This window comes from Pristiophorus japonicus, chromosome 13 (assembly GCF_044704955.1).
Source record: "Pristiophorus japonicus isolate sPriJap1 chromosome 13, sPriJap1.hap1, whole genome shotgun sequence".
In the NCBI taxonomy this organism is placed as follows: domain Eukaryota; kingdom Metazoa; phylum Chordata; class Chondrichthyes; family Pristiophoridae; genus Pristiophorus; species Pristiophorus japonicus.
This window is the reverse complement of record NC_091989.1, coordinates 148,082,600-148,107,430: the sequence shown is the minus strand read 5'-3', so window position 1 is coordinate 148,107,430 and position 24,831 is coordinate 148,082,600. Positions and strand designations below refer to the sequence as shown.

General features: G+C 47.5%; 1 protein-coding gene across 3 annotated transcripts in view; it reads left to right on the top strand.

Moving 5' to 3' along the window:
* The first annotated feature begins 707 nt into the window (after window positions 1-707).
* cep89 (centrosomal protein 89) overlaps window positions 708-24,831 on the top strand; it is a 117,374-nt gene continuing 93,250 nt past the window's right edge. Inside the window, exons 1-5 of one of the 3 annotated variants that reach the window (XM_070898101.1) lie at window positions 948-1,210; window positions 3,165-3,267; window positions 8,604-8,710; window positions 9,572-9,745; window positions 16,667-16,889. In XM_070898101.1, coding sequence (XP_070754202.1) covers window positions 3,199-3,267; window positions 8,604-8,710; window positions 9,572-9,745; window positions 16,667-16,889 — 573 coding nt within the window. In that variant the 5' untranslated portion in view covers window positions 948-1,210; window positions 3,165-3,198. Of the gene's footprint in view, window positions 878-947; window positions 1,211-3,164; window positions 3,268-8,603; window positions 8,711-9,571; window positions 9,746-16,666; window positions 16,890-23,178; window positions 23,252-24,831 lie in introns of those variants that run through there. The other 2 variants (XM_070898102.1, XM_070898103.1) reach the window with 2 other exon arrangements.

The following is a 24,831-nucleotide window of genomic DNA, read 5'->3' as shown; positions in this document are numbered from 1 at the left end:
TCAGGCACTTTTGGCCGTAATAAAGCAACAACAAGGTCGTACCTTGTTCAGTTAAACCGTACTCAGTTTGTACCTTTATTGCATACATAACAGATGCAGGCACTAGCATTTTGGATTAATTTAAGATTATGGTGGGTGGAAGTTGGGAGGCATTGGAATAGTGGGGTCTGAAGGTAATGAAAGCACGAATGAGTGTTTCAGCAGCAGATGAAATGAGGCAGGGGAGGAGATAGGTGATATTACAGAGGTGGAAGTAGGGGATCTTGGTGATGATAGTTGCTGTGAAAATTCTGGTGAAGTATTTCTGCAATTCCTTCACCACTGTGAGATCATTCCCTTTTTATTACCTGCCAGTCTTTCTTCATAGCCTATCCTAGCCTTTCTAATCTAATTTCTTCAAACCATTTGCTAATGCCTCAATCATGTCCTTGAAAGTATCAGACCAGTGGTCATCCTGTAAATAAGTTAACATATATCGTATCGTCTAAGCTCCCAGTCACAACACTGGTTCCGAGAGAAGATGCAACACTGGGAAATGAGTGACAGGAGAGGAATCCAACCAAATGAGTCGACCAATCACAGAGAGGTGCCTAGATTTCAAACTGGCCTTGTTGCTAAGATAATCAAGGCCAGCTGCGATTGGATGGATTGTCGCTTCTGACCCAATGGAATGAGGTTTTATTTAGAGGTAGGCGTGGACGCAAAGCGTCCCTGGGAAGTGTGAGTGCGACATTTTGGTGTGGAAGTTTGTTGGCGATCATCTCGCAGTAAATGTATCAGTGCTAAGTGTCACCAGTGGATTACAACAGGGCAGCCTGATTTTCAACTGCAAATCAAAATGCCATTCAGATTTAGAAGAAAGGATAAAACGCCGTTTGTAAGTGAGATTATATTTCTCCTCCTCACTGAGCTTTAAGCCATGGGCACGTCGCTTGACAACAGCTGTTTCTAACCCAAGCACAGCCACGCTGCAAAGTAAAATGATTGGATGCTGTAGTTTTTTTTATTCAATAATAATTTCTCTCACTTATGAATCTTCATAACAAGATAAGAAGATTCGAGGCAACAATCGATAACTTGTATTTATATAGCGTCTTTGACGTAGTGAAACGTCCCAAGGCACTTCACAAGAGTGTTATGAGGCAAAATATTTGACACCGAGCCACATAAGGAGAAACGAGGGCAGGTGACCAAAAGATTGGTCAAAGAGGTAGGTTTTAAGAAGCGTCTTGAAGGAGGAAAGAGCAGCGGAGAGGTTTATGCAGGGAATTCCAGAGCTTGGGGCCTAGGCAACAGAAGGCACTGCCACCAACGGAAGCAGGGATGTTCAAGAGGGCAGAATTAGAAGAGCGTAAACATCTCAGGTGGGGGGCAGTTGTGGGACATCACAGCTCAATGTGAATGTTTAAACAAATGTATTCTACGGGGTTATAGGAATTTGATGCATAATTCTTGCATGATTATGATATTGTACATGCGCAATGGGAGTTCAACTGAGTGACACAGCAAGAGGACTAATTGGCTCTAAAGTGGATGGAGTTGGGACAGAGTGAGAATTTGATGCTGAGAGTTACTGTTGAGTCATTTATACGGTGTGTGGTTGAACAGTTTAAAGTGTTCCAATTTAAAATGTTGCTAGATTCATGAACTAGTCAGCAAGAATGGAACGAGAGAATTACCTTAGAGTTGGAGTTCTAAAAGTTGGGAATTTTAGGTTTAAATTCATCACTGAAATAGTGAATATGGGAATGACAAGATTAGAGGTTAAACGGATGATGTGCACAACATTCATAATGTGAGTAATAGTGGATGCATTTTGCATGAAAAATCAGACAGTCATGTTCTTAAAGAGCTTGAGAACTAACTGATTGTTTATCTATCAATGCAGGCATGGTGAACTTGAGGCTCAGATCAGGCTGGCTCTGTTGATACTGCCTGTGGGGCACTTTGGGCTTTTTAGACAGTGAATATTTGAGGGTTGGGGCAGACTTCATTATCAATGCAGCATGTGGGCCCATTTTGGAGGTGCCCATTATACACAGTACTGTTAAGAAATTTGGTGGCTGTGGCAGAAATGCTCTGTGGTCTCCCCACATTTGTGGTACTTTCTCTTTTTTTCTATTTTATTTTGCTGTTGGCTTTTCTCAATGTTATTCTTTTACTGTGTCTGTTACTTTCACTGTCTCCCTTACCCTATTTCTGTTTCTGTTACTCTCTTGTATTGTGTTACTGTTATACATGTTGTTTTTTTATTTGTTATTCTTTCTGTGCTTTTGTGCCTCCCTTTCTCTCTTTCTCTGTTTATTTCTCTGGTTTTTCAACACCAACCCACTTCTTGTTCCCCGCTTCACCAGTGGTGGCTGTGTCTTCAGTCACGTTGCTTCCACCCTCTGAAACTTCCAACCTCAGCATCTCTACTTTACCACTTCTCTCCCTGCTTTCAAAAACATTCTTAAGATCCTCATCTTTGACCATGCTTTTTGTCTTCTCCTGACTTTCTTCCCTTCTCCTTTTACCCCTGCTCGCCACCACCCTATAAACACACAGATGTTTCTCTGAGCGTAATGATTGCTTTGGAAATGAAAGTTGTTATATTTTCTCTGCACTTGGTAAAATCCCTGTATTAGGGGTTAGAAAGATGAGTTATGAGGAACAACTAGGTAAGTGCAAGATTAATGAATTGTAAATCCATAAAATATGTCCAGAATATTAATCAAAGATGTTTGGTGAATCTTTTCCCTTTTCCTACAATTTCACTAAAGAGAATTAGTTCTGACATTTACCAGTCATGACTTCGGTTTATAAAATGCCAAACTGACTCGCCTTTGAATCATTATTTTACATACCCAGTCCAAATTGTATTAACTGTTCCACAAACCCAAACCAATTATAACTAGAACTATTACCAGAACTATTATAATCATAGTTGAAGCATTGAGGCCTACAATAGGTATGTGGTCTTTAAGTGTACCACAATATCTCAGCGTTAAATTAGATTGTGCAATTAGATTGTGCTTACTGACATAATTGAAGAGCCGTATTCTATGTCCGAATTTGCAATATGGTTAAGTGTGCACTTTGTATTTAACATGTTGCTGACGGATTTCAGTATTCAGCTATTCCTCTGAAATAGTTACATAATATATATGAACTCTTTCTTTTAGTAGACTGGCTGCTGTAGCATTGCTTTCCTCTGGGATGCCCAGCTTCTTATTTGGAGATGTTCTTGGTGAATCATCGTCACCGGTCGTTGCCACCTCCTTGGTAGTTGTCTTCTTTCTTTGCTCGTTGTTGTCTTGTCCTAACTTGACTAATTTGCATGTATATTATATCACTATACCGTACAGTGCTACTTAAAATTTTCTCTGGGTTTGGAGACTTAAGCTATTAACCAATAATTGTGATATTTACAAACTTTATATTTGATTAAACTCTTAACAATCTCTGCCTTTTGCAGAACTGTTTCGAAAGTTCTTTACAACTTTTTAGCTATCTATTATTTCGAGAGAGCTTCCTAACAAGATCCTTTAAAAAGAATCTTCTTGTCATTTCTGTCCTGCCTCGGATTGGGTGGGGACAAGCATGGCTTTTATACCTTAAATTCAGCTAATCCAAGCGCATTTACGAGATTTATCTTTGCTAAATTAAGAGGATTAATTCACAGTTGTGACGCTATTAGTGCTGGATGTCAATTAGTTTACCAAAGATTTGGTTCTACACTTATTGCTAGTGCTTAATTCATGACCAGGACACTTGGGTTGTGAAACCATTTCCCTTCAAGATTATTTTCTTGCAAGACCTATTTAATATTACTCCAATCACTGCTCTAAATAGTTGAGAGATCTTGTTCAAACCCAGCTAAGAAGGATCCATCTCATTGATCTTCTGATAACACCAGGTTGTGTTTGTGCTTTTAGTTTTGTTTTGCAGAGTATTCAAATTTTGCAGAATTCAAGGATTAACCCTTTGTTTTACAGAATATCTGTCGTGCATTTTAGAATGACCAGCTTTTCTAGTGCCTATTTTTTTCAAAAGGAGCTCTCCCCGAGGGGACCTAAAACAAAATTTTCAGATAGTCCAATGCTGCAGATTAAGAAGGCACATGTTTAACTTTGTGGTGGGCAAATTTAGGACAAACACTGAAGTAGTTATTTGGGCCATTGGGGAGGAGGGGACAAGAGAGTTTAGTGCAGCAGCTAAGGAATTACAAAAAGACCAAGATAATATTTGCAATTGGGCAGAACTGTGCCAGATGAAATTCAGTTCAGATAAGTGCAAGGTTTTGTACATTGTAAAATATTAAGGAGACATTCATTTACTAGGGAAGAGGTTGAAAGAGATGAGGGAGTTTTCGTAGAGTTAATACTGATATGTCCAGATATTGCAGAACACCAATTAACAACAGACAGGAATAAGCTATATTCCCAAATCAGTGGAGTACAATGTTGAGACAGTCATGTTGAAGATGTATAGTGCTCTGCAATCAATTCTGCTCACTGAGTAACATAGGAAACATTCAATCCTTGGAAGCAGTGCAGAGACGGTCCATGAGGCTGATCCTTCGTCAGTAGGCTGAGTTATGGGGAAAGCTTAGAAACACTTGGACTGTTCAACCTTAAGGGAGGTGAATTAAATGAGATCTTATTGAAATACAGAAGATACTAAGTGGATTGAAAAAGTTGATCCTGAACAATATTTCAAGTTAAACCATGACTGCAAGACAAAAAGACATGGGTGCACAGTGGTAAAAGGCAATTTAAAAGCTGATGTTAGAAAGCACGCCTTCAAACACACTATGGGCCCAAGATTTGGGCCGCTGGACGGCCGTTTTTCGTGCCCGAAAGTGCGTCAAAAAAATACCTGCACATTCTCCGGCTCCCTGCAGGTCCTTTGCAGCTTGGCGCAGCGCAGCACGAGCTGTGAGGGGCGGAGCCAGGTCCCTGCGCTGAAATCAGTGCCGGGACCACTGCACGGGCGCGCTACCGTGGGCGCGCATGTGCAGTAGCTCCAGGTGGCCGAAACTGTGTGGGAGGGGCCTGAAGCACGCAGCCCCTAGCCCTGGCCGAATGGCCTCACTGGGGCTGCGAGAATGAGGCTGCACCTCCCTGGTCCAGCTCCTGCTCTGGCTCCAGCTGGCTCTCTCAACCCCCCCCCTCTCCAGCTCCCGCTCTGACCCCCCCCCCCCCCACAGCTCCCGCTCCGCTCTCCTCTCCTCCTCCCACCCTCCAAGCTCCTGCTCCAACTCCCCGGCCCCCCCCCTCCAGCTCCCTCTCCTTTTCCTCTCTCCCTCTCCTTTCCCTCTCCCCCTCCCTCCCTCTCCCTCTCCCTCTCCACACCTCCCTCTCCCTCTCCACCCCTTCCTCTCCCTCTCCCTCTCCATCCCTCCCTCTCCCTCTCCCTCTCCCTCTCCCTCTCCCTCTCCCTCTCCCTCTCCCTCTCCCTCTCCCTCTCCCTCTCCCTCTCCCTCTCCCTCTCCCTCTCCCTCTCCATCCCTCCCTCTCCCTCTCCATCCCTCCCTCTCCCTCTCCACCTCGCCACCCCTCCATCTCGCCACCCCTCCCCCCCCTCGCTGTCAGAAACACATAGACACTGACGGAGAGAGAGAGAGAGACACTGACAGAGAGACACACATACTGGGGGGGACCCCGTCCCAGCACCCTGTTGGCGGGCTCCCGGTGCTGCAGTCAGTGGGTAGAAATTTATTTATTTATTTATTTTTAAAAATTATTTTTATTAATTTTTTTTGATTGATTTATTGGTTGATTTATTGATATATTTATCATTTATTATTGATGATGGCTCTTTATTTGTAAAACTGAAGTGTTTAATGTTTGTAAACTTCCCTTTAAACCCCCCCCCCTCCCCCATTCCCTACGCTTGATTTGTAACCTACGCCTGATTTTCTAAGTGTAGGCAAGGTTTTTCTGAGCGTACAAAAATCTACACTTACTCCATTCGAAGTTAGTTTGGAGTAAGTTTTCACTGTCTAAACTTTGAAAACAGACGTAAGTGGCCGGACATGCCCCCTTTTGGAAAAAAAAAATCTGTTCCAAACTGAAACTGTTCTAACTGACTAGAACTGGAGCAAACTAATTGCCGAGAATTGCAATTTCTAAGATACTCCATTCTAAACCAGTTGCTCCAAAAAAACAGGAGCAACTCAGGCCGAAACTTGGTCCCTGTTCCTAGATGCTGGTAGGCAAAAAGTCTGGTGTCATTCAAAATCGTTAAATACTGTGATGGGGAGTTGTTGCTTTATATGGAAGATAAATGAGCCAAATGGCCTCCTTCATCTGTATTTAACTTCAAAGAGCTTTCTTCATTCAAACATTCAGGTGATCTCTGCCATTTGTCCCTTCTCCTGCAGCGATTGGCATTATCTTCCAACAATTTCTCTGAATTGGATCAGAGCCGCAGGAGAAGGTGAGGAGGGAAGTGGCTGTAGGTAATGCTAAGTAGAGAGCCAAAGGAGCAGGCACTGGAAGGCAGGAGTGATACAGTCATGAGCATGCTCATGCCTTTGTGCTCTGCACATGAATTCTTAATGTTCAGCCTTAGAATGTGGCTGCACCCTGGGATATTGATGGGCCAGGTGTACTTTGGGTGCAGGTTGCTTACTTTGATGGGGTAGGAGTGAAGAAGAGTCTTTGAAATGATTAGAAAGTGGAATGGGTATGTTTATGGGTAAAATTGTGATGCTATTTGTGAATTATTGAAGTTTTTCTTGTTAATTATATGACAGTTTATTTTTAATGGTACATTGTAAGCGTGAAACTATCATGTTGGCTGTATCTTGGAAGATTTATTTTTATTGTAAAGTGATTGGGCTGTTATTTGCTGCAGTGGGTACTTTTTTCATAGAGGTGACAAATTTTGTGTCATATGGCTGGTGAAGAACAAAAGTAGAAAATAACCAATTGAAATGGAGTAAAACATACACTATTAATTTTGAGGAAGTAGAACTTAAACAATGAGCAAGAAGAAATTTCATGGGCATTCACAATGTTTACTATGGTCATTAGAGACAATTTTTGCAACAAAGATATGTAAATAAAAATATTTCTGTACAAACTTCTATTTAAGTTTTGTATTTTTTGATTTGAATAGTAACCAAAATTCTCTGGACTGTATGTATTTTACAGGTACAATACCTGTAATTGACCAATTTGACGCAAGTCAGTTTGTTTAGAAATGGTTCTTAATGGCCATCAAAAGAGAAATAGAAAGTTGGTTACTAATTTAATGCAGCGTGACCTCCTTTTGATGATTCTTAGTTGAGATTCCAACCAGTACCATTATCAAAATAATTGTTAATTATTGTTAATAATTGCATAGGAAATATAAGCCCATAGTGTCCATTCAGTTGTCTGATTTGTTTGTTATTTTCCATGACTTGAATATGTACGCTTTTACTGAATGTTTTACTGAGATCAGATGTTTTTGTTTGACAGTGCATGACTTGGTGCAGCAATGACACATTCATCAGTGTTTGAAACTGTATCTATTCTTAAGAGCTGCTGGAAAATAGGGTCTGGTACTTGCTTGGTAAAAATATGACAATTTGGTTATTGCATGTAAGAATCATTTTGAGTAAGTAGTTTTCTGTACAGCTGGACTATTTGCTGGTATAAGACGTGCAAGCTTATTAGTGCCCTCTGCTGTTACATGGAGTTAAATCAGGTGTTACAAAGTACAATGCAATTATGTATCTTTGATTTATAGTCAGTGATTTAAAAAAAATCAAATCTTTTCTCTCATCGCGATCGCTACAGATTTATCTAGTTATTACAAAGCATTATTAACTCGGTGAATTTTAATAAGCAACATTAATGTATTACTGGAGAGAGCAGAGGAGCTGATATATCGGTGGGTAAAAGTGTTTTGACTCAAGGTCCACACCTGATGTATCAGTTCCTGTGTTCTCTCCACAGATGCCGCCTGACTTGCTATGTGTTTCCAGCATTTTCTGTTTCTGTTTCAGATTTCCAGCATCTACAGATTGTTGCTTTTTCTTTATTAATGTGTTGCCCACAGCTCAAAACTATTTCCTGAGAATAAGTTTTGCAATTTGAATATAGTAATGCAGTTACATTTACAATAGTTCTCCTGGTCTCCTTAAAAAGGCACACATGCCTTTGATATTAACTGCATGAAAAAGGAGAAAAATGCCCACCATTTGCTATTAAATTATTATGTGATATTCCTGTTTTAGCATAATTTAATGTTATATGCTGATACTATGAATTGTCATGTTGTAACGTGCTTGTATTTAAGGTTTAAGTACTGGATTTAACAGCTACAGCAGAAAATCTTAAATCATTTTAATTAACATTTTTAACATTTCAGATTTACATGGGTCTGATATTGCATAATGGAGAAATTTATGTCAATTTCACTGGAAGCTGAATGTAAAAAAAAACAGTTTTATATAATGGGACACATTTAAACTGATTTTGCAAAACTGAAATCCATTTGAACTTCATTTCAATTTAAGAACAAAACTTTTTCTCATACCATGATCCATTACTGTAACCTGAATTAGTTTTGAATAGTTTCCTTGTATTATTTTTGATGTTTTGACTATTTTTTGACCATTTGTCTAGAAACACATAGCTCATGGCTTGGTTCCTGCTGCCACCATAGCTCCTAGAGCTGCAGTTCCACGCACTCCTCCCCCTCGTAGCCCCAACCCTTCTCCAGAGAGACCAAGGTACATTATACTGTATATCCATTTCTATTCATATTTTTGTATGCTTGTGCTAGAAAAATTTATATAATTGACTTGTATAGTTTCATCTTAGTTTGAGTTAATTATTTGATCACTTTCAAAACAACACATTTTTAGATGTACTTTGACTTTGGTGATATATTTGGCTTTCATTAGTTGTACCATATTTGATTTGTATCCTAGTTAATACATAGATGTTAATTTATCTGCAATTAAGTTTTGCTTGAAAATTTATATAAATATTGTTTTGATTATTTGAAAAAAATGATTATTACCAATTCCTGGGTAGTTTAGCTTTTTAATAAATGTAAGGTATGGGAAGTCTACAAAGGAGAGGGGAATTCTAATAGTGCGATAGATGATTGGCAGTCGAGTTTCACAGTGAATTCTGAATCTCCTCATCATCATCATAGGCGGTCTCACGGAATCGAGGAAGACTTGGTTCCACTCTTAAAATGAGTTCTTAGGTGGCTGAACAGTCCCAATATGAGAACCACAGACTCTGAATTGAGTGCTAGTTACATATTGGATTCTCACTAAGAACTAGCTGTTGAAGAGTGTTTTGAAGGACGGGGAGGGGTGGGTGGAAACAGAATTGTAATTGTCACTGTCACCTGCTCTGTTGCATAGTTAGAAATACTTCTTTGAATGGTGGAAATGTAAGAATAAAATACATTTGCAAGATTTTAGTTTTTAAAATGTATGTGCTTATAGAGCAAAAAAAAGTTATTGAAATTATGTACCTAATCTCATATAAAATCTTACAATTATCCTTTCTGATGCATATTACACTGTTCAATATTATTTGTTTCTGTTGCAAATTGAATTTATTTACTATCTCAGGTCAGCACTTGCAGCAGTGATTTTAACCTCATGTTTGACTGGTCGTACAGTTGCCATTCCTCAACCGCATTTGGCACAGCCTCGTCAAAGGTCCTATTCTGAAAGTGATGGCACACGTTCAGAACATGGAAGCATTCTTGAACCTTATGCCATTGCTGCTAACCTGGGATTAAGGTATTGTATAGCTAATTCATATCATCTTAATAGAATGGTCTGTTAAATACAGTTGTTACAAATGCCGATGTGTGCATTTAAAAAAAGAATTCAACATTATTGTATTTTTTTTTAAAAAGAGGCGAAAAAGCAGATTTGTTTAATGGGCATCATTAATTACAGATTCAAAATTTCCTCTATTTCTTTATTCTCTTTTGTCTTTTCAGGTTAAAATTAATCTGTCCAATGATCGACTATTCCCATTTTAATCCATTCCCAAGTGTGGAAGCACAAATCCACTATTTTGTATCATGGCTCACAATGGTTGCTAGTTCTCATTATATGTGCACAAATACACTCGAAACGGAACTGTTTTTCCTGCTTTATCAATTGCTCGATACTTGGAAGCTCTTTGTTCCAAAATGGGCACGACCTTGCAAAGTGTGGAGAGGTGCATGACCAGGACCTCCCTTGGTGACTCTGCCAAAGTTTGTGGGGTCAAGGGGAAGTACTTGCTTTGCAGTCGTGAGCACCCATGCCACTTGTGCATATAGTGTGCCGTCTTACCAAGGAGGCCAGAAAGTCTGGTGGAAGAGTGGCTTTATTGGGGTGGATAAGGCATGCTCGATCCTTCTCCGGAAACATCAGAGAGCTGCTCGCAATTGCCCCTTTTGGCTGCATGTAAAAAAATGTTGAAAAAGAAATTCGAGGTCCTTTTTTAAGGGATCCAGGTCATAATTCTGGCTTGACCTGACCAGGCACGGGTCCTCCATTCACTGACTGAGTGGGAAGGCATGCAGGAACTCTGATGGTTAGAGTCTTTGGCCCCGGCCATCCTCTTGCCCTGCACTGAAGGCTTTGTAAGGGGTGGGTTGAGGCTTTGTTCCTTAAGCTGGAATTTTAGTGCAACCCTTTGAGGCTCATAGCTCATTGGTGTCTTGGGTCATATTCCAGTTTTGTGTAATCTTTTGGGGTGGCATTGTCTCCTGTGGAGTATGGTGAAATAATTCAAATGTAAGGGATCAAGACTATAACTCTCAGCAATATGAACCATACCAGTGAAATGCTGCACATTATTGGTCATTTAGGAAAAGTTTATTAAAAGGCTGCCATGTTTATAAAATAACTATTGTCTTTTATTTTGTAAACATTAGACAGTATATCAAGAACCATTCCATTTGTAGAAACTTGTGTAACCAACTGTATTTGAAAATGTTTTGTTCAACACTGAAATAGCTGTTTTAAATCTAATGATTTGGTTGTACCGAGCCCCTTGGATTCCTTGAAGTGATCTTATACTGAAGGCTCGAATCGTTGTCATCCTCCATTTGTCTCATGATATGAATATTGTTATGTCAAGACTTTGAGTTGCTTCCTGATCCTTTTTTGATGTTTGTTATCTATGTACAAGTATTTGTGGGTTATTTAATCCTAACCCACTTGTGTAAAACAGACACCCAATCTGATCCTGTCAGTTTTCTGCCATGCAGGTTAGATTAAAATTATCCCAAGAAGTCTGCAGTAAGTCTGTTTCTCCTCTTCTTTGCCTTTCTGGTCTTTCGCCATTTTAATTATTTTGTTTGTGAAATTAATTTTTCATTACCTTTTTAAGTAATCAAAAAACTTTTCACATGGAAGTAATTTCCAAACAGCCCTTCAGTAATTCCTGATATTCCCTCTCTATGGGCCCAAGTTTCCACACGCGCCTAGAACGGCGCAGTCCTGACCTGGACGCCCGTTTTTTGCGCCACAAAGTGCGCCTAAAAAAATCCTCCGTATTCTCCATCTACCTGCAGGTCCTCTGGCCCTCGGCGCAGCCAGCACGAGCTGTGGGGGAGGCGGAGCCAGGTCCCTGCGCTGAAAACAGTGCTGGGACCTCTGCACATGCGCGCTACAGTGGGCACGCAAGTGCAGTAGCTCCAGGCGCCAGAAGCACGCAGCCCCGAGCCCTGGCCGAATGGCCTCACTGGGGCTGCGTGAATAAGGCTCCTCCCACGGCCAGCTCCTGCTCCCCCCGCCCCCACCCCCGACCAGGCGCGACACATGCCCCGCCCCCCCCCCCGCCTCCGGACCCGACACCCCCCCCCTCCCCTCGACTGGACCCGACCACCCCCGACCCGACCCGACCCGACCCGCGCTCCTGCTCCCGCTCCCCCGCCCCCGCCCCCCCCGACTGGACCCGACCCGACCCGCGCTCCTGCTCCCGCTCCCCCCCTCCCCGACTGGACCCGACCCGCGCTCCTGCTCCCGCTCCACCGCCCCCCCCTGCCCCCCAGCCCCGACTGGACCCGACCCGCACTCCTGCTCCCGCCCCCCCGACTGGACCCGACCCGCGCTCCTGCTCACTCCCCCCCCCCCCCCGACTGGTCCTGACCCGCGCTCCTGCTCCTGCTCTCACTCCCCTCCCCCCCGACTGGATCCGACCTGACCTCCCCCTCCCCGGCCTGACCTCCCCCTCCCCGGCCTGACCTCCCCCTCCCCGGCCTGACCTCCCCCTCCCCGGCCTGACCTCCCCCTCCCCGGCCTGACCTCCCCCTCCCCGGCCTGACCTCCCCCTCCCCGGCCTGACCTCCCCCTCCCCGGCCTGACCTCCCCCTCCCCGGCCTGACCTCCCCCTCCCCGGCCTGACCTCCCCCTCCCCGGCCTGACCTCCCCCTCCCCGGCCTGACCTCCCCCTCCCCGGCCTGACCTCCCCCTCCCCGGCCTGACCTCCCCCTCCCCGGCCTGACCTCCCCCTCCCCGGCCTGACCTCCCCCTCCCCGGCCTGACCTCCCCCTCCCCGGCCTGACCTCCCCCTCCCCGGCCTGACCTCCCCCTCCCCGGCCTGACCTCCCCCTCCCCGGCCTGACCTCCCCCTCCCCGGCCTGACCTCCCCCTCCCCGGCCTGACCTCCCCCTCCCCGGCCTGACCTCCCCCTCCCCCGGCCTGACCTCCCCCTCCCCGGCCTGACCTCCCCCTCCCCGGCCTGACCTCCCCCTCCCCGGCCTGACCTCCCCCTCCCCGGCCTGACCTCCCCCTCCCCGGCCTGACCTCCCCCTCCCCGGCCTGACCTCCCCCTCCCCGGCCTGACCTCCCCCTCCCCGGCCTGACCTCCCCCTCCCCGGCCTGACCTCCCCCTCCCCGGCCTGACCTCCCCCTCCCCGGCCTGACCTCCCCCTCCCCGGCCTGACCTCCCCCTCCCCGGCCTGACCTCCCCCTCCCCGGCCTGACCTCCCCCTCCCCGGCCTGACCTCCCCCTCCCCGGCCTGACCTCCCCCTCCCCGGCCTGACCTCCCCCTCCCCGGCCTGACCTCCCCCTCCCCGGCCTGACCTCCCCCTCCCCGGCCTGACCTCCCCCTCCCCGGCCTGACCTCCCCCTCCCCGGCCTGACCTCCCCCTCCCCGGCCTGACCTCCCCCTCCCCGGCCTGACCTCCCCCTCCCCGGCCTGACCTCCCCCTCCCCGGCCTGACCTCCCCCTCCCCGGCCTGACCTCCCCCTCCCCGGCCTGACCTCCCCCTCCCCGGCCTGACCTCCCCCTCCCCGGCCTGACCTCCCCCTCCCCGGCCTGACCTCCCCCTCCCCGGCCTGACCTCCCCCTCCCCGGCCTGACCTCCCCCTCCCCGGCCTGACCTCCCCCTCCCCGGCCTGACCTCCCCCTCCCCGGCCTGACCTCCCCCTCCCCGGCCTGACCTCCCCCTCCCCGGCCTGACCTCCCCCTCCCCGGCCTGACCTCCCCCTCCCCGGCCTGACCTCCCCCTCCCCGGCCTGACCTCCCCCTCCCCGGCCTGACCTCCCCTCCCCGGCCTGACCTCCCCCTCCCCGGCCTGACCTCCCCCTCCCCGGCCTGACCTCCCCCTCCCCCGGCCTGACCTCCCCCTCCCCGGCCTGACCTCCCCCTCCCCGGCCTGACCTCCCCCTCCCCGGCCTGACCTCCCCCTCCCCGGCCTGACCTCCCCCTCCCCGGCCTGACCTCCCCCTCCCCGGCCTGACCTCCCCCTCCCCGGCCTGACCTCCCCCTCCCCGGCCTGACCTCCCCCTCCCCGGCCTGACCTCCCCCTCCCTATATCTCTCCTCTCCCTCCCTCCCCCCTCTCTCCTCTCCCCTCTCTCCTCTCTCTCCCCTCCCTCCCTCCCCCCTCTCTCCTCTCTCTCCCCTCCCTCCCTCCCCCCTCTCTCCTCTCTCTCCCCTCCCTCCCTCCCCCCTCTCTCCTCTCTCTCCCTCCCTCCCTCCCCCTCTCTCTCTCTCCCTCCCTCCCCCCTCTCTCTCTCCCTCCCTCCCCCCCTCTCTCTCTCCTCCCTCCCCCCTCTCTCTCTCCCTCCCTCCCACCTCTCTCTCTCCCTCCCTCCCACCTCTCTCCCTCCCTCCCACCTCTCTCTCCCCCTCCCTCCCTCTCTCTCCCCCCTCCCTCCCTCTCTCTCCCCCCTCCCTCCCTCTCTCTCCCCTCTCCCTCCCTCTCTCCCCCCCCTCCCTCCCTCTCCTCCCCCCTCCCTCCCTCTCTCCCCCCTCCCTCCCTCCCTCTTTCCCCCCCCTCCCTCTCTCTTTCCCTCCCCTCCCTCTCTCTCTCCCCCCTCCCTCTCTCTCTCCCCCCTCCCTCTCTCTCTCCCCCCTCCCTCTCTCTTTCTCCCCCCCCTCTCTCTCTCCCCCCCCCTCTCTCTTCCCCCCCCTCTCTCTTCCCCCCCCCTCTCTCTTCCCCCCCCTCTCTCTTCCCCCCCCCTCTCTCTTCCCCCCCCCTCTCTCTTCCCCCCCCCTCTCTCTTCCCCCCCCCTCTCTCTTCCCCCCCCCTCCCCCCCCCCTCTCTCTTCCCCCCCCACCCCTCTCTCTCCCCCCCTCCCTCTCTCTCCCCCCCTCCCTCTCTCTCCCCCCCTCCCTCTCTCTCCCCCCCTCCCTTTCTCTTCCCCCCCTCCCTTTCTCTTCCCCCCCCCCTCCCTCTCTCTTCCCCCCCTCCCTCTCTCTTCCCCCCCTCCCTCTCTCTTCCCCCCCTCCCTCTCTCTTCCCCCCCTCCCTCTCTCTTCCCCCCCTCCCTCTTTCTTCCCCCCCCCTCCCTCTCTCTTCCCCCCCCTCCCTCTCTCTTCCCCCCCCTCCCTCTCTCTTCCCCCCCCTCCCTCTCTCTTCCCCCCCCTCCCTCTCTCTTCCCCCCCCTCCCTCTCTCTTCCCCCCCCTCCCTCTCTCTTCCCCCCCCTCCCTCTCTCTTCCCCCCCCTCCCTCTCTCTTCCCCCCCTCCCTCTCTCTTCCCCCCCTCCCTCTCTCTTCCCCCCCTCCCTCTCTCTTCCCCCCCTCCCTCTCTCTTCCCCCCCTCCCTCTCTCTTCCCCCCCTCCCTCTCTCTTCCCCCCCTCCCTCTCTCTTCCCCCCCTCCCTCTCTCTTCCCCCCCCTCCCTCTCTCTCCCCCCCCTCCCTCTCTCTTCCCCCCCTCCCTCTCTCTTCCCCCCCCTCTCTCTCTCTTCCCCCCCCCCTCCCTCTCTCTCTCTCTTCCCCCCCCCCCTCCCTCTCTCTCTCTTCCCCCCCCCCGCTCCCTCTCTCTCTCTTTCCCCCCCCCCCCCCTCTCTCTCTCTTTTCCCCCCCTCCCCCCCCTCTCTCTTTCCCCCCCCCCCCCCCCCCCCGACCTACCTGTAAATCTGGTGCTGGGGACGGGCCCTGCCCGAAGTCTCGGGCCGGCCCGTTCAGCCTTCAGTCCCGAAAGGCCTGCCTGAAGCACTTTCACACATGTAGGAAGATGGTTTATTTAATCTTTTCTTTGCTTATAAATGTTTATTCAGGTTGGATTTATTTGTATAATATTTGTATAAGTATAAATAAGGATTTATTATAGAATTTAATGACTTCCCTTCCCCCTCCCCCCCCCCCACCTCGTTCTGGACGCCTAATTTGTAACCTGTGCCTGATTTTTTAATGTGTAGAACAGGTTTTTTCAGTTCTACAAAAATCTTCACTTGCTCCATTCTAAGTTAGTTTGGAGTACGTTTTCACTGTGGAAACTTTGAAATCAGGCGTCAGTGAAGAAAAAGTTCTGTTCCAAAGTGGAACTGTTCTACCTGACTAGAACTGCAGAAAAAAAAATGTGGAGAATTGTGATTTCTAAGATAGTCCGTTCTCCACCAGTTGCTCCTAAAAATCAGGCGCAAATCATGTGTAAACTTGGGCTCTATGTGTAGCCTTTTATTTCCTTAATGGGCCTTGTACATTTCTGCCAGATTCTTGCTCCTAATTCTGCAGTGAGCAAAAAAAAGCTTCCAACTTTGACCTTTTAGCCTAGCCTTCAGCCTCGCCTCTCCCTGCATTGCGTCTTCATTAAGCCTTCATCTACTAGAATATTGTGCTTATTGAATTTAACCCAGATACTGCTGACATTTGATACAGGTTGGTCGGGGAGATTCAAAATGGCAGTTTTCCATGAGAGGGAAATCAATACAGTGAAGTGAGAAGTAATGCTCTCTTTTTTAATGAAAAACTGTAGAATGTATGTTTTCCCATAATTAATTAGATTGCAGTCTCAAAAATCACACATTTCAAACCACACTTTCCTTGATTTCGTTTGTGGGTTATTGATTAGATCAAAGAGCACATCAATTTTCATTGTTTAGTTAAGAGGAACCTTATCAGTAAATTGGGTAGAACTTGCACAATTTTTTCTATTACATAGATAGGGACGTACCTTACGTTAAAAGTATTCCATCCATTGCCAATATCCTCTTTTCAATGCATTTTTTATTTGAAAATTGCTCAAACAAAAATAATCCCTAAAAGCTTATATGTGGCATCGTCGAGGAGCTAGTTTAAGACACTACCTGCTTGGATTATTGTTACATCTTTTTTTTATTCAAAACTCTTGAAACTGATATAAGCTTGTGAATAACAAACTGTGTTATTGTATGTTATTTGTTTTTGTATGTTATTTTCCCTATACTTCTGTTAAGTACATTTTAAACACTTGATTCCATCAATGATTTCTGTTCTTTTTGAAAAGGAATGTATGGCAAGGTGCTATTAGTGGAAGGAGCACCTTACCGCTACCTTCCGATTCTGATGAAGAATATCATGAAGGTGAAGAAGAAGAAGAAGACGACGACGACTTAGATATGGAACAATTATCGGATAAAGCAGACCAACCACATTACTATGTTCTTGAAAAAGAAGGGGCGGTACAGAATAAAGAACCCATATATGCTGTTCCAATCAAGGCGAAACAGGTGAATGTTTACTTTTGGTATATTGTTGGATTTGAATAACTATATTGTGAAAAGTCAGCATCCTTTCCATAGTAAGGATGATTTTGAATCTCAATATACAATTAAATACTGTAACACAGCTTTTAGTTTAGAAATGGAGCAACCCTAAAATGTCAAGTATACATTTGAATTATTAAAATTTAAATATAACCTGCAGAGTTTCATTACAAACCCTGGTATGGCCCCCACCTTCACTCCTTCAAGGTGAAGGGGCGCAGACATGAGCATATCTGGTGGAACAGCCTGTTTCGTCATCAATCTCTCAGTTCATCTCCAAGTCACATACCATCCTGATTTCGAAATATATCGCCGTTCCTTCATCGCCGGGTGGGTTAAAATCCTGGCACTCCCTACCTAGCAGCACTTTGGGAGTACCTTCACCGCATGGACTGCAACAATTCAAGAAGGCGGCTCACCATCACCTTCTCAAGGGCAATTAGGGATGGGCAATAGTGACCCCCCAGATCCCGTGAATGATTTTTTTTTTTAAATCACATAATTTGGCTGGACCACACCATCCTCCTCCATCATCTCCCTCTCCTCCATTGTCCAGCTTAGTGAGATTGCCCTTGCTTTGTTCCATGCTTATCTATTCGATCGTAGCCAGCACAATGGCATCTCTTCCTTACCCAATACCATTTACTTCCAGAGTCCTCCAAGGATCTATCCATTGCCCTGTCTTCTTCCTCAGACTGCTTGTCTGACATCCAGTCTTGGATAAGGTGCAATTTCGTCCAGCTACCAATCTGCTCAGTCACACCCTCACCGCCATCATTGATGCCCTAGTCCCTGTTAAAACAATTACTTTCTCTCACCCTGGCCATTTCCCTTGGTATAGCACTGACCTTCGTTCCCTTAAGTCCATGGGAAGCAGACTTGAACGACTGACAACTGGTTTAGCCATTCACCGCCAGATCTGGCTGACCACATAAAATATTATCGGGTCCTGCTCTCAGCTTCTCACTATTCCAGAATCATTCTGGAATGTAAAAATAAACCCCGGCTTCTATTCTCCACTGCTAACCGTCTTTTTAAACCCCTCCCCACAGTCTACACCCTCACCTCTGACAAGATTGAGACCATCCGTTCGGCTGCCTCTGCCTTTTCCCTTACTTCCCCTAGCCCACCAGGCCAAACTTCTTCCAAGGATTTCCCCTGCCCTAGTCCTGACCTCACATCTTTCTCCAGTTTCTCGCCAATCTCCCCTCATGACTTTTGCGAGCTCATCCTGTCCATGGGACCCACTCCTGCTCCCTTGACCCTATTCTCACCAAACTGCTGGCCACCCAATTTCCTTTTCTGGCTCCCATGTTAGCTGACATTGTTAATGGTTCTCTCTCCTCAGGTACTATCCCCCTCTCCCTCAAATCTGCCTCAAAAAAACAACCCTCGACCCTTCCGTCTTTGCAAACTACCGCACCATCTCCAACCTCCCTTTCCTCTTGAAAGTCCTTGAACGTGTTGTTGCCTCCCAAATCTGTGTCCATTTTTCCTGCAACTCCATGTTTGAATCCCTCTAATCCGGTTTCCGCACTTGCCACAGTACCGAAATGGCTCTCATCAAAGTCACAAATGATAACCTTTGTGACTGTGACAAAGGCAAACTATCCCTCCTCGTCCTTCTTGACTTGTCTGCAGCCTTTGACATGGTTGACCACTCTATCCTTCTCCATCGCCTCTCCACTGTCGTCCAGCTGGGTGGGACTACACTTGTCTGGTTCCATTCTTATCTATGTAGTCATAATCAGAGAATCAGCTGCAATGGCTTCTCTTCCCACTTCTGTATTGTTACCTCTAGTGACCCTCAAGGAACTATCCTTGGCCCCCTCCTATTTCTCATCTACATGTTGCCCCTTGGCGATATTATCCGAAAACACAGCGTCAGTTTCCATATGTACACTGATGACACCTAGCTCTACCTCACTACCACTTCTCTCGACCCCGCCACGATCTCTAAATTGCCAGACTGCTTGTCCGACATTTAGTTTGGATGAGCAGAAATTTTCTCTAATTGAATATTGGGAAGATTGTTTTTGGACGCTGCCACTAACTCTGTTCCCTAGCCACTGACTCCATCCCTCTCCCCAACTTCTGTCTGAGGCTGAACCAGACTGTTCACAACCTTGGTGTCATATTTGACCTTGAAATGCGCTTTCGACCACATATCCGCAGCATAACTAAGAGCGCCTATTTCCACCTCCGTAATATCAACTGTCTGCCCTTGCCTCAACTCATCCGCTGCTGAAGCCCTCATCAATGCCTTGTTACCTCTAGACTTTACTATTCCAATGCACTTCTGGCTGACCTCCCACATTCTACCCTATGTAAACTAGAGATGATCCAAAACTCGGCTGCCCGTGTCCTAACTCGCACCATCCCGCTCACCCATCACCCCTGTGCTCGCTGACCTACATTGGCTTCCGGTTAAGCACCACCTCGATTTCAAACTTCTCATCCTTATTTTCAAATCCCTCCCTATCTCTCGCCCATCCTTATCTCTGTAATCTCTTCCAGCCCAACAACCTTCCCGAGATATCTGCGCTCCTCTACTTCTGCCCTCTTGAGCATCCCTGATTATAATCACTCAACCATTGGTGGTCGTGCCTTCTGTTGCCTAGGCCCCAAGCTGTGGAACTCTCTGCCTCAACCTCTCTGCTTCTTTACCTCTCTCTCCTCCCTCAAGATGCTCCTTAAAACCTACCTTTTTGAGCAAGCTTTTGGTCACTTACGCTAATTTCTACTAATGCGGCTCGGTGTCCAATTTTTTATCTCATAATACACCTGTGAAGCGCCTTGGGACACTTCACTATGTTAAAGGCGCTATATAAATACAAGTTGTTGTTGTTGCAGTCCATGTGATGAAGGTACTCCCACAGTGCTCTTAGGGAGGGAGTAACAGGATTTTGACTCAATGACAATGAAGGAACAGCGATATATTTCCGTCAGGATTGTCTGAGACTTGGAGGGCAACTTGGAGTAAATGGTGTTCCCATGAGCCTGCTACCCTTGTCCCTCTAGAGGTCATGGGTTTGGTAGGTGCTGTGAAGAAGCCTTGGCGAGTTGCTGGAGTACATCGTGTAAATGGTGCAAACTGCAGGTGTATGGTACGCTGGTGGTGGAGGAAGTGAATGTTTAATACAGTGAATGGGGTGCCAGTCATGTGGGCTGCTTTGTTGTGGATGGTGTCAAGCTTCTTGAGTGTTGTTGGAGCTGCACTCATCCAGGCAAGTGGAGTATATTCCATCACACTCCTGATGTGCCTTGTAGATGGTGGAAAGGCTTTGGGGAGTCAGGAGGTGGGTAAACCCGGCAACTGCAGGTGAGTTTAAATCCCTTTGTGGCTTTGCTCTTATCTCTGTAACCTCGTCCAGCCCTACAAATCCACCTCCCGTCAACTCTTCATTATTCTAACTTTGGCCTCTTATGGATCACCTCTCCCTTTATGTAACTATTGGTGGCATTCAAATCACCAAGGCCCCTCACTCTGGAATTCCCTCCCTAAACTATTCTGCCTCCCACCTCCCTCTCCTCTTTCATGACTTTGTTTTAAACCCACCTGTTGGAAAAAAACTTTTGGTTATCCCTCCTGATATCTTCTTCTTTGGCTCAGCAACCTTTATATAAAAAAACATTCGGCCATTCTGAAGCACTTTTGGATATTTTACAGTGCATAAGGTGCCATATATAAACACACAAATAATAAAAGGGTAGTTTTGATGTGGAACTTGGCAAAGTAGTAGATCATAAAGAGGATAGTTATTGGGCTAGATTTTCACCGACTTTGTGACTGGGTTTTTGCTGCGATTTGACCCTTCGTAGCGAAAACCCAGTCAGCGGGATCTTCGGGCACCTTTTTGCAGTGGCGCTTTCATGTACCCCCGGGAAGAGGTGTGCCGTGTGAAATGACATGCAACACCATGGATTGCGCTATCGTCGTATTTTTGGCACTCCACCACGCCCAGAATACTGACCGGGTCAAACCTGTTGGTGCAGTCTTGCTAGCAGTGGTAAGTATGAAGACCTGCAAAAAGGTAAGTTAAAGTTTTTATTTTTTAATAATTTTTCATCGATTTAGTAGGTAAGGGAATTTGTGAATGTTTTTTTTGCAATTTTTTTGGTTTTGTTTTCCCCCTCCTCCCAAGGCGCCTTTCGCTGTGCTACCGGCCTCGGACTAAAGTTACCGAAATTGCGGTTTGCGCCGCGAATCCTCGTGCAATGTCGACTTTACCGATGCTGGCGCAGACGTAAAGGCCGAAAGTTAGGTTTAAAAATGGTAGCGCAGCAAAAATGGTAATTTTGGCATAAACTACCATTTTCGCCGAAAATCCAGCCCATTGGTTTTAAGGTGACATAGATAGACTGATGAAATACGCAGAAGCATGGCAGAATAGAGTTTAATGCGGAGAAGTGTGAAGAGATATACTAGGAGGACGAATATGGAAAGAAGGTACAGGTTGGACCTCTGGTCCGGGACCTGACTGGTGCCGGAACGGAGAATTTTCCAAATCACGAGAGGTCATGCTTAGCGGTACCTGTCGACAGCGCCCGGGCTGTTGTGTGTGTGCATGCGTGCTGGCAGCCTGTGGGTGGCTCTCTCAGCCAGTCGCTGAACACACTGACTAACAGCCGCTCCAGCCGATCGCCGAACATACTCACTGATTGACAGCCGATCGCTGAACACACTCACTGACTGACAGCTAATCCAAATTTTATAAAAAATAATTCCTCCTCTCCCTCAGGCCCAACTAATGCTAAACCATGGATGTTTCCGGATTAGAGAATCCCGGACTGGAGAGGCACAATAATGGCACGATTTTGAAAAGTGTAGCTGAGTAGAGAGACCTTGGTGTCCATATACACAAATCATTAAAGGTGGCAGGGCAAGTTGATAAGGTGGTTACTTGGGTCTATAAATAGACGAATAGAATAGAAAAGCAAAGTGATTGTGCTAGAACTTTATAAACCACTGATTAGGCCTCGGCTGGACAATTCTGGGCACCACACTTCAGGAAAAATGTGAAGGCTTTAGAAAGAGTGCAGAAGAGGTTTACCAAGATATTACCAGGGATGAAGGACTTCAGTTATGAGGAGAGGTTGGAAAGGTTAGGGCTGTTCTCCTTGGAACAGAGAAGGTTAAGAGGGGACCTAATAGCGGGTTTCAAGATAATGAGAGGTTTTCATAATGTAAATAGAGAAAAAATATCCCCCCTGATGAGTGTATCAATAAATAAAGGTCATAGATTCAAAATCATGGGAAAAAGATCTAGAGGGAAGGTGAGAATTGGGACCACTGAGTGGAGTTCCCACTTCCATGTCCCCTTTCACCATTATCTCTCTCCTCGGCCATATCACTTCTACCCCTGTGCTGCAGACCAGCTTGGTGGAGATCAGTGTCGCGTTGTCAGGCCACGGATACAGTATCTGGCATTCTGTTTAAGGCGGCATACAACTCTTGCGCGGCCGTGGTCATGGCCTGTATGGATTAATTTGAGAGCTGTTCTTGAAGCTCCATGGAGGTTGGACTCCTTCATCCTCTCTGCTTTTGTGCAGCATGTGAGTGGCACGTGTCAGTACCTGGCTGAGTTGCTGATGCACCTCTATTATTGGTCTCCACAATAGTTCTCGTGGTTAAGCATCTTGTGTTCAGCAGAGCAGAGTTAGGAGAGGATTGCACCCCCCCACCTCCGACACGGGCTCTCCACAGCTGTTCCTGCCACCAGTGTTTGCTCGTGCTCACTTGAGGTGTGAATCATTAGGTGAAAACCTATCTAACTGTCTAAGTGGACCCACTGAAGTGCGACTATTTACACTGGTGCATCCTGTGACGGTGCACCCTCAATAGGATTGAGGTCCTCTGAGTAATCGTCCTCATGGATGTCCTATGATAATTGCTATACGCACGAAGGCCCTGGAAGACAAAAGAAAGGAACATGATTTAGTTGTGGCATAGTCACAGTCTTGACAATCATCATACCCAGTCTTCTCATAGTTCAGTTATTAATGAAACAAAGTCAGTATGTATGTGTCAGTAATATTTGTGATTCTGTTATGAGCTATCTGTGAGCTTCCTGTCTCTTCATCTCTGACTGAGAGTGACACAGATGTGCCACTTATCTCCAGGGCGGCCTCCTCTGCAGCAGTGAAATGGATTATTTGTGATGGCCCACCTCTGGTCCTCTACCTTGTGTTTTTGCACTCTCTTCTCCTACAAGGTGCAAAAAGAAGACCAGTGAGTGGGTGAAAGGTGAGGATTTCACCCAATGGATGCAGTGCATTTGGTGAGGGTGCCTGAGACAGATGCATCACATTGCGTAAGGATTGAGGTGAGTGGCAACGGTGGATGGGTAAATAGGGGAGGGGGTGATGAAGTGCATAGAAAGTGAAGGCTGGGTTCTGCTGAAAGTTGAGTGGGTGTGAGGAGTGATGTGACGGAGTATGCTTGGCAAAACAGAGGCTTAAACCACAGGATGTAGTTGAATCAACAAATGTACTCACTTTTCCTGACCAGGTCATTAAACCGCTTCCTACACTGCAGCTAAGATCGAGGCATAACGCTCCTGCTGCTCACCACCTCAGCTACCTCTTGGTGAGAACCGCTGGTTTCTTCCTCCCATTGCTGAAAGAAGTAGCTCCCTCCTGCTCCTGGCTGCACCCAGCAATGATGCGTCATTGAATCTTGCTCTGTGTACACCATCCATCATGAAAATCTCCAATTTCCATCCGTACATTGTCCCTTTAAATACAGCTGAGACCGCATCGTGCGGCTGTGCAGCACGCCCGCTGCACAGCTTGGAGATGGGGAAACTGAAAGTCAAAATGAATTACTTCAATTGAGTTGCGATCGCAGATTCCAATTTGCTGAGTTGACTTCCGGTTTCATCCACGCAATTCCACCCCTCCGCTCAGAAGCCATCTTCAAATTAATATTGGGGCCCTAGTACACTGTTTGTTTGGCTTACCAGCTTCCCTTTTAAGATTTTCCTACAAATAAAAAAGCTGCACTTTTCATGGTCAGCCTGAGGTTGTGCTATTTTAAGGGGTGTGGACATGAAGGATAGAAAAGTGAAATAACTTCTGTTTTCATATCCACTGTCGGCAGTATCACAGCTACATAAATAAGTATCGGCATGTAATATGGGGAGATGCTTTTTAATGTCTGTGTAAGGTATAATTTTTTCATAGTGAAGGCCAATACATAGTGGCCTAGATGTTCGGCCGCACAGCCCCCGTTTTTCAGGGCAAAACGGCCTCCTAAGCCTCGAAGATGGCGGTCAGGAAGCATACGCTAATTGGCGAACTGGAAGTGCACTACCTGCCATATTTGAAAAGGACAAAAAATGCCTGCGCCCAAATCAGGTTTACATTTGCAAATAAAAGGCTTAACGCCTGTTTGAGGCACCCACTAAAAGATTGTTTTGCCCTGAGGTAGCTAGCTATCTCTTCCCCCCCCCCCCCCAGCCCCGCTTCAGTTGCTGCCCCTGATCTTTACAAAATACCACTGCAACAAACAGCACGACAGAAATTCTGGGCCCAAGTTTCCACACGCGCCTAGAATGGCGCAGTCCCGACCTGGACGCCCGTTTTCGCGCCACAAAGTGCGCCTAAAAAAATCCTCCGTATTCACCACCCTGAAGGTCCTCTGGCCCTCGGCGCAGCCAGCACGAGCTGTGGGGGGGCGGAGCCAGGTCCCTGCGCTGAAAACAGTGCCGGGACCTCTGCACATGCGCGCTACAGTGGGCACGCAAGTGCAGTAGCTCCAGGCGCCGAACTGTGTGGGAGGGGCCCGAAGCACGCAGCCCCTAGCCCTGGCTGAATGGCCTCACTGGGGCTGTGTGAATAAGGCTCCTCCCACGTCCAGCTCCTGCTCCCCGCCCCCCCCCCCCCCCCCCCGACCAGACCCGAC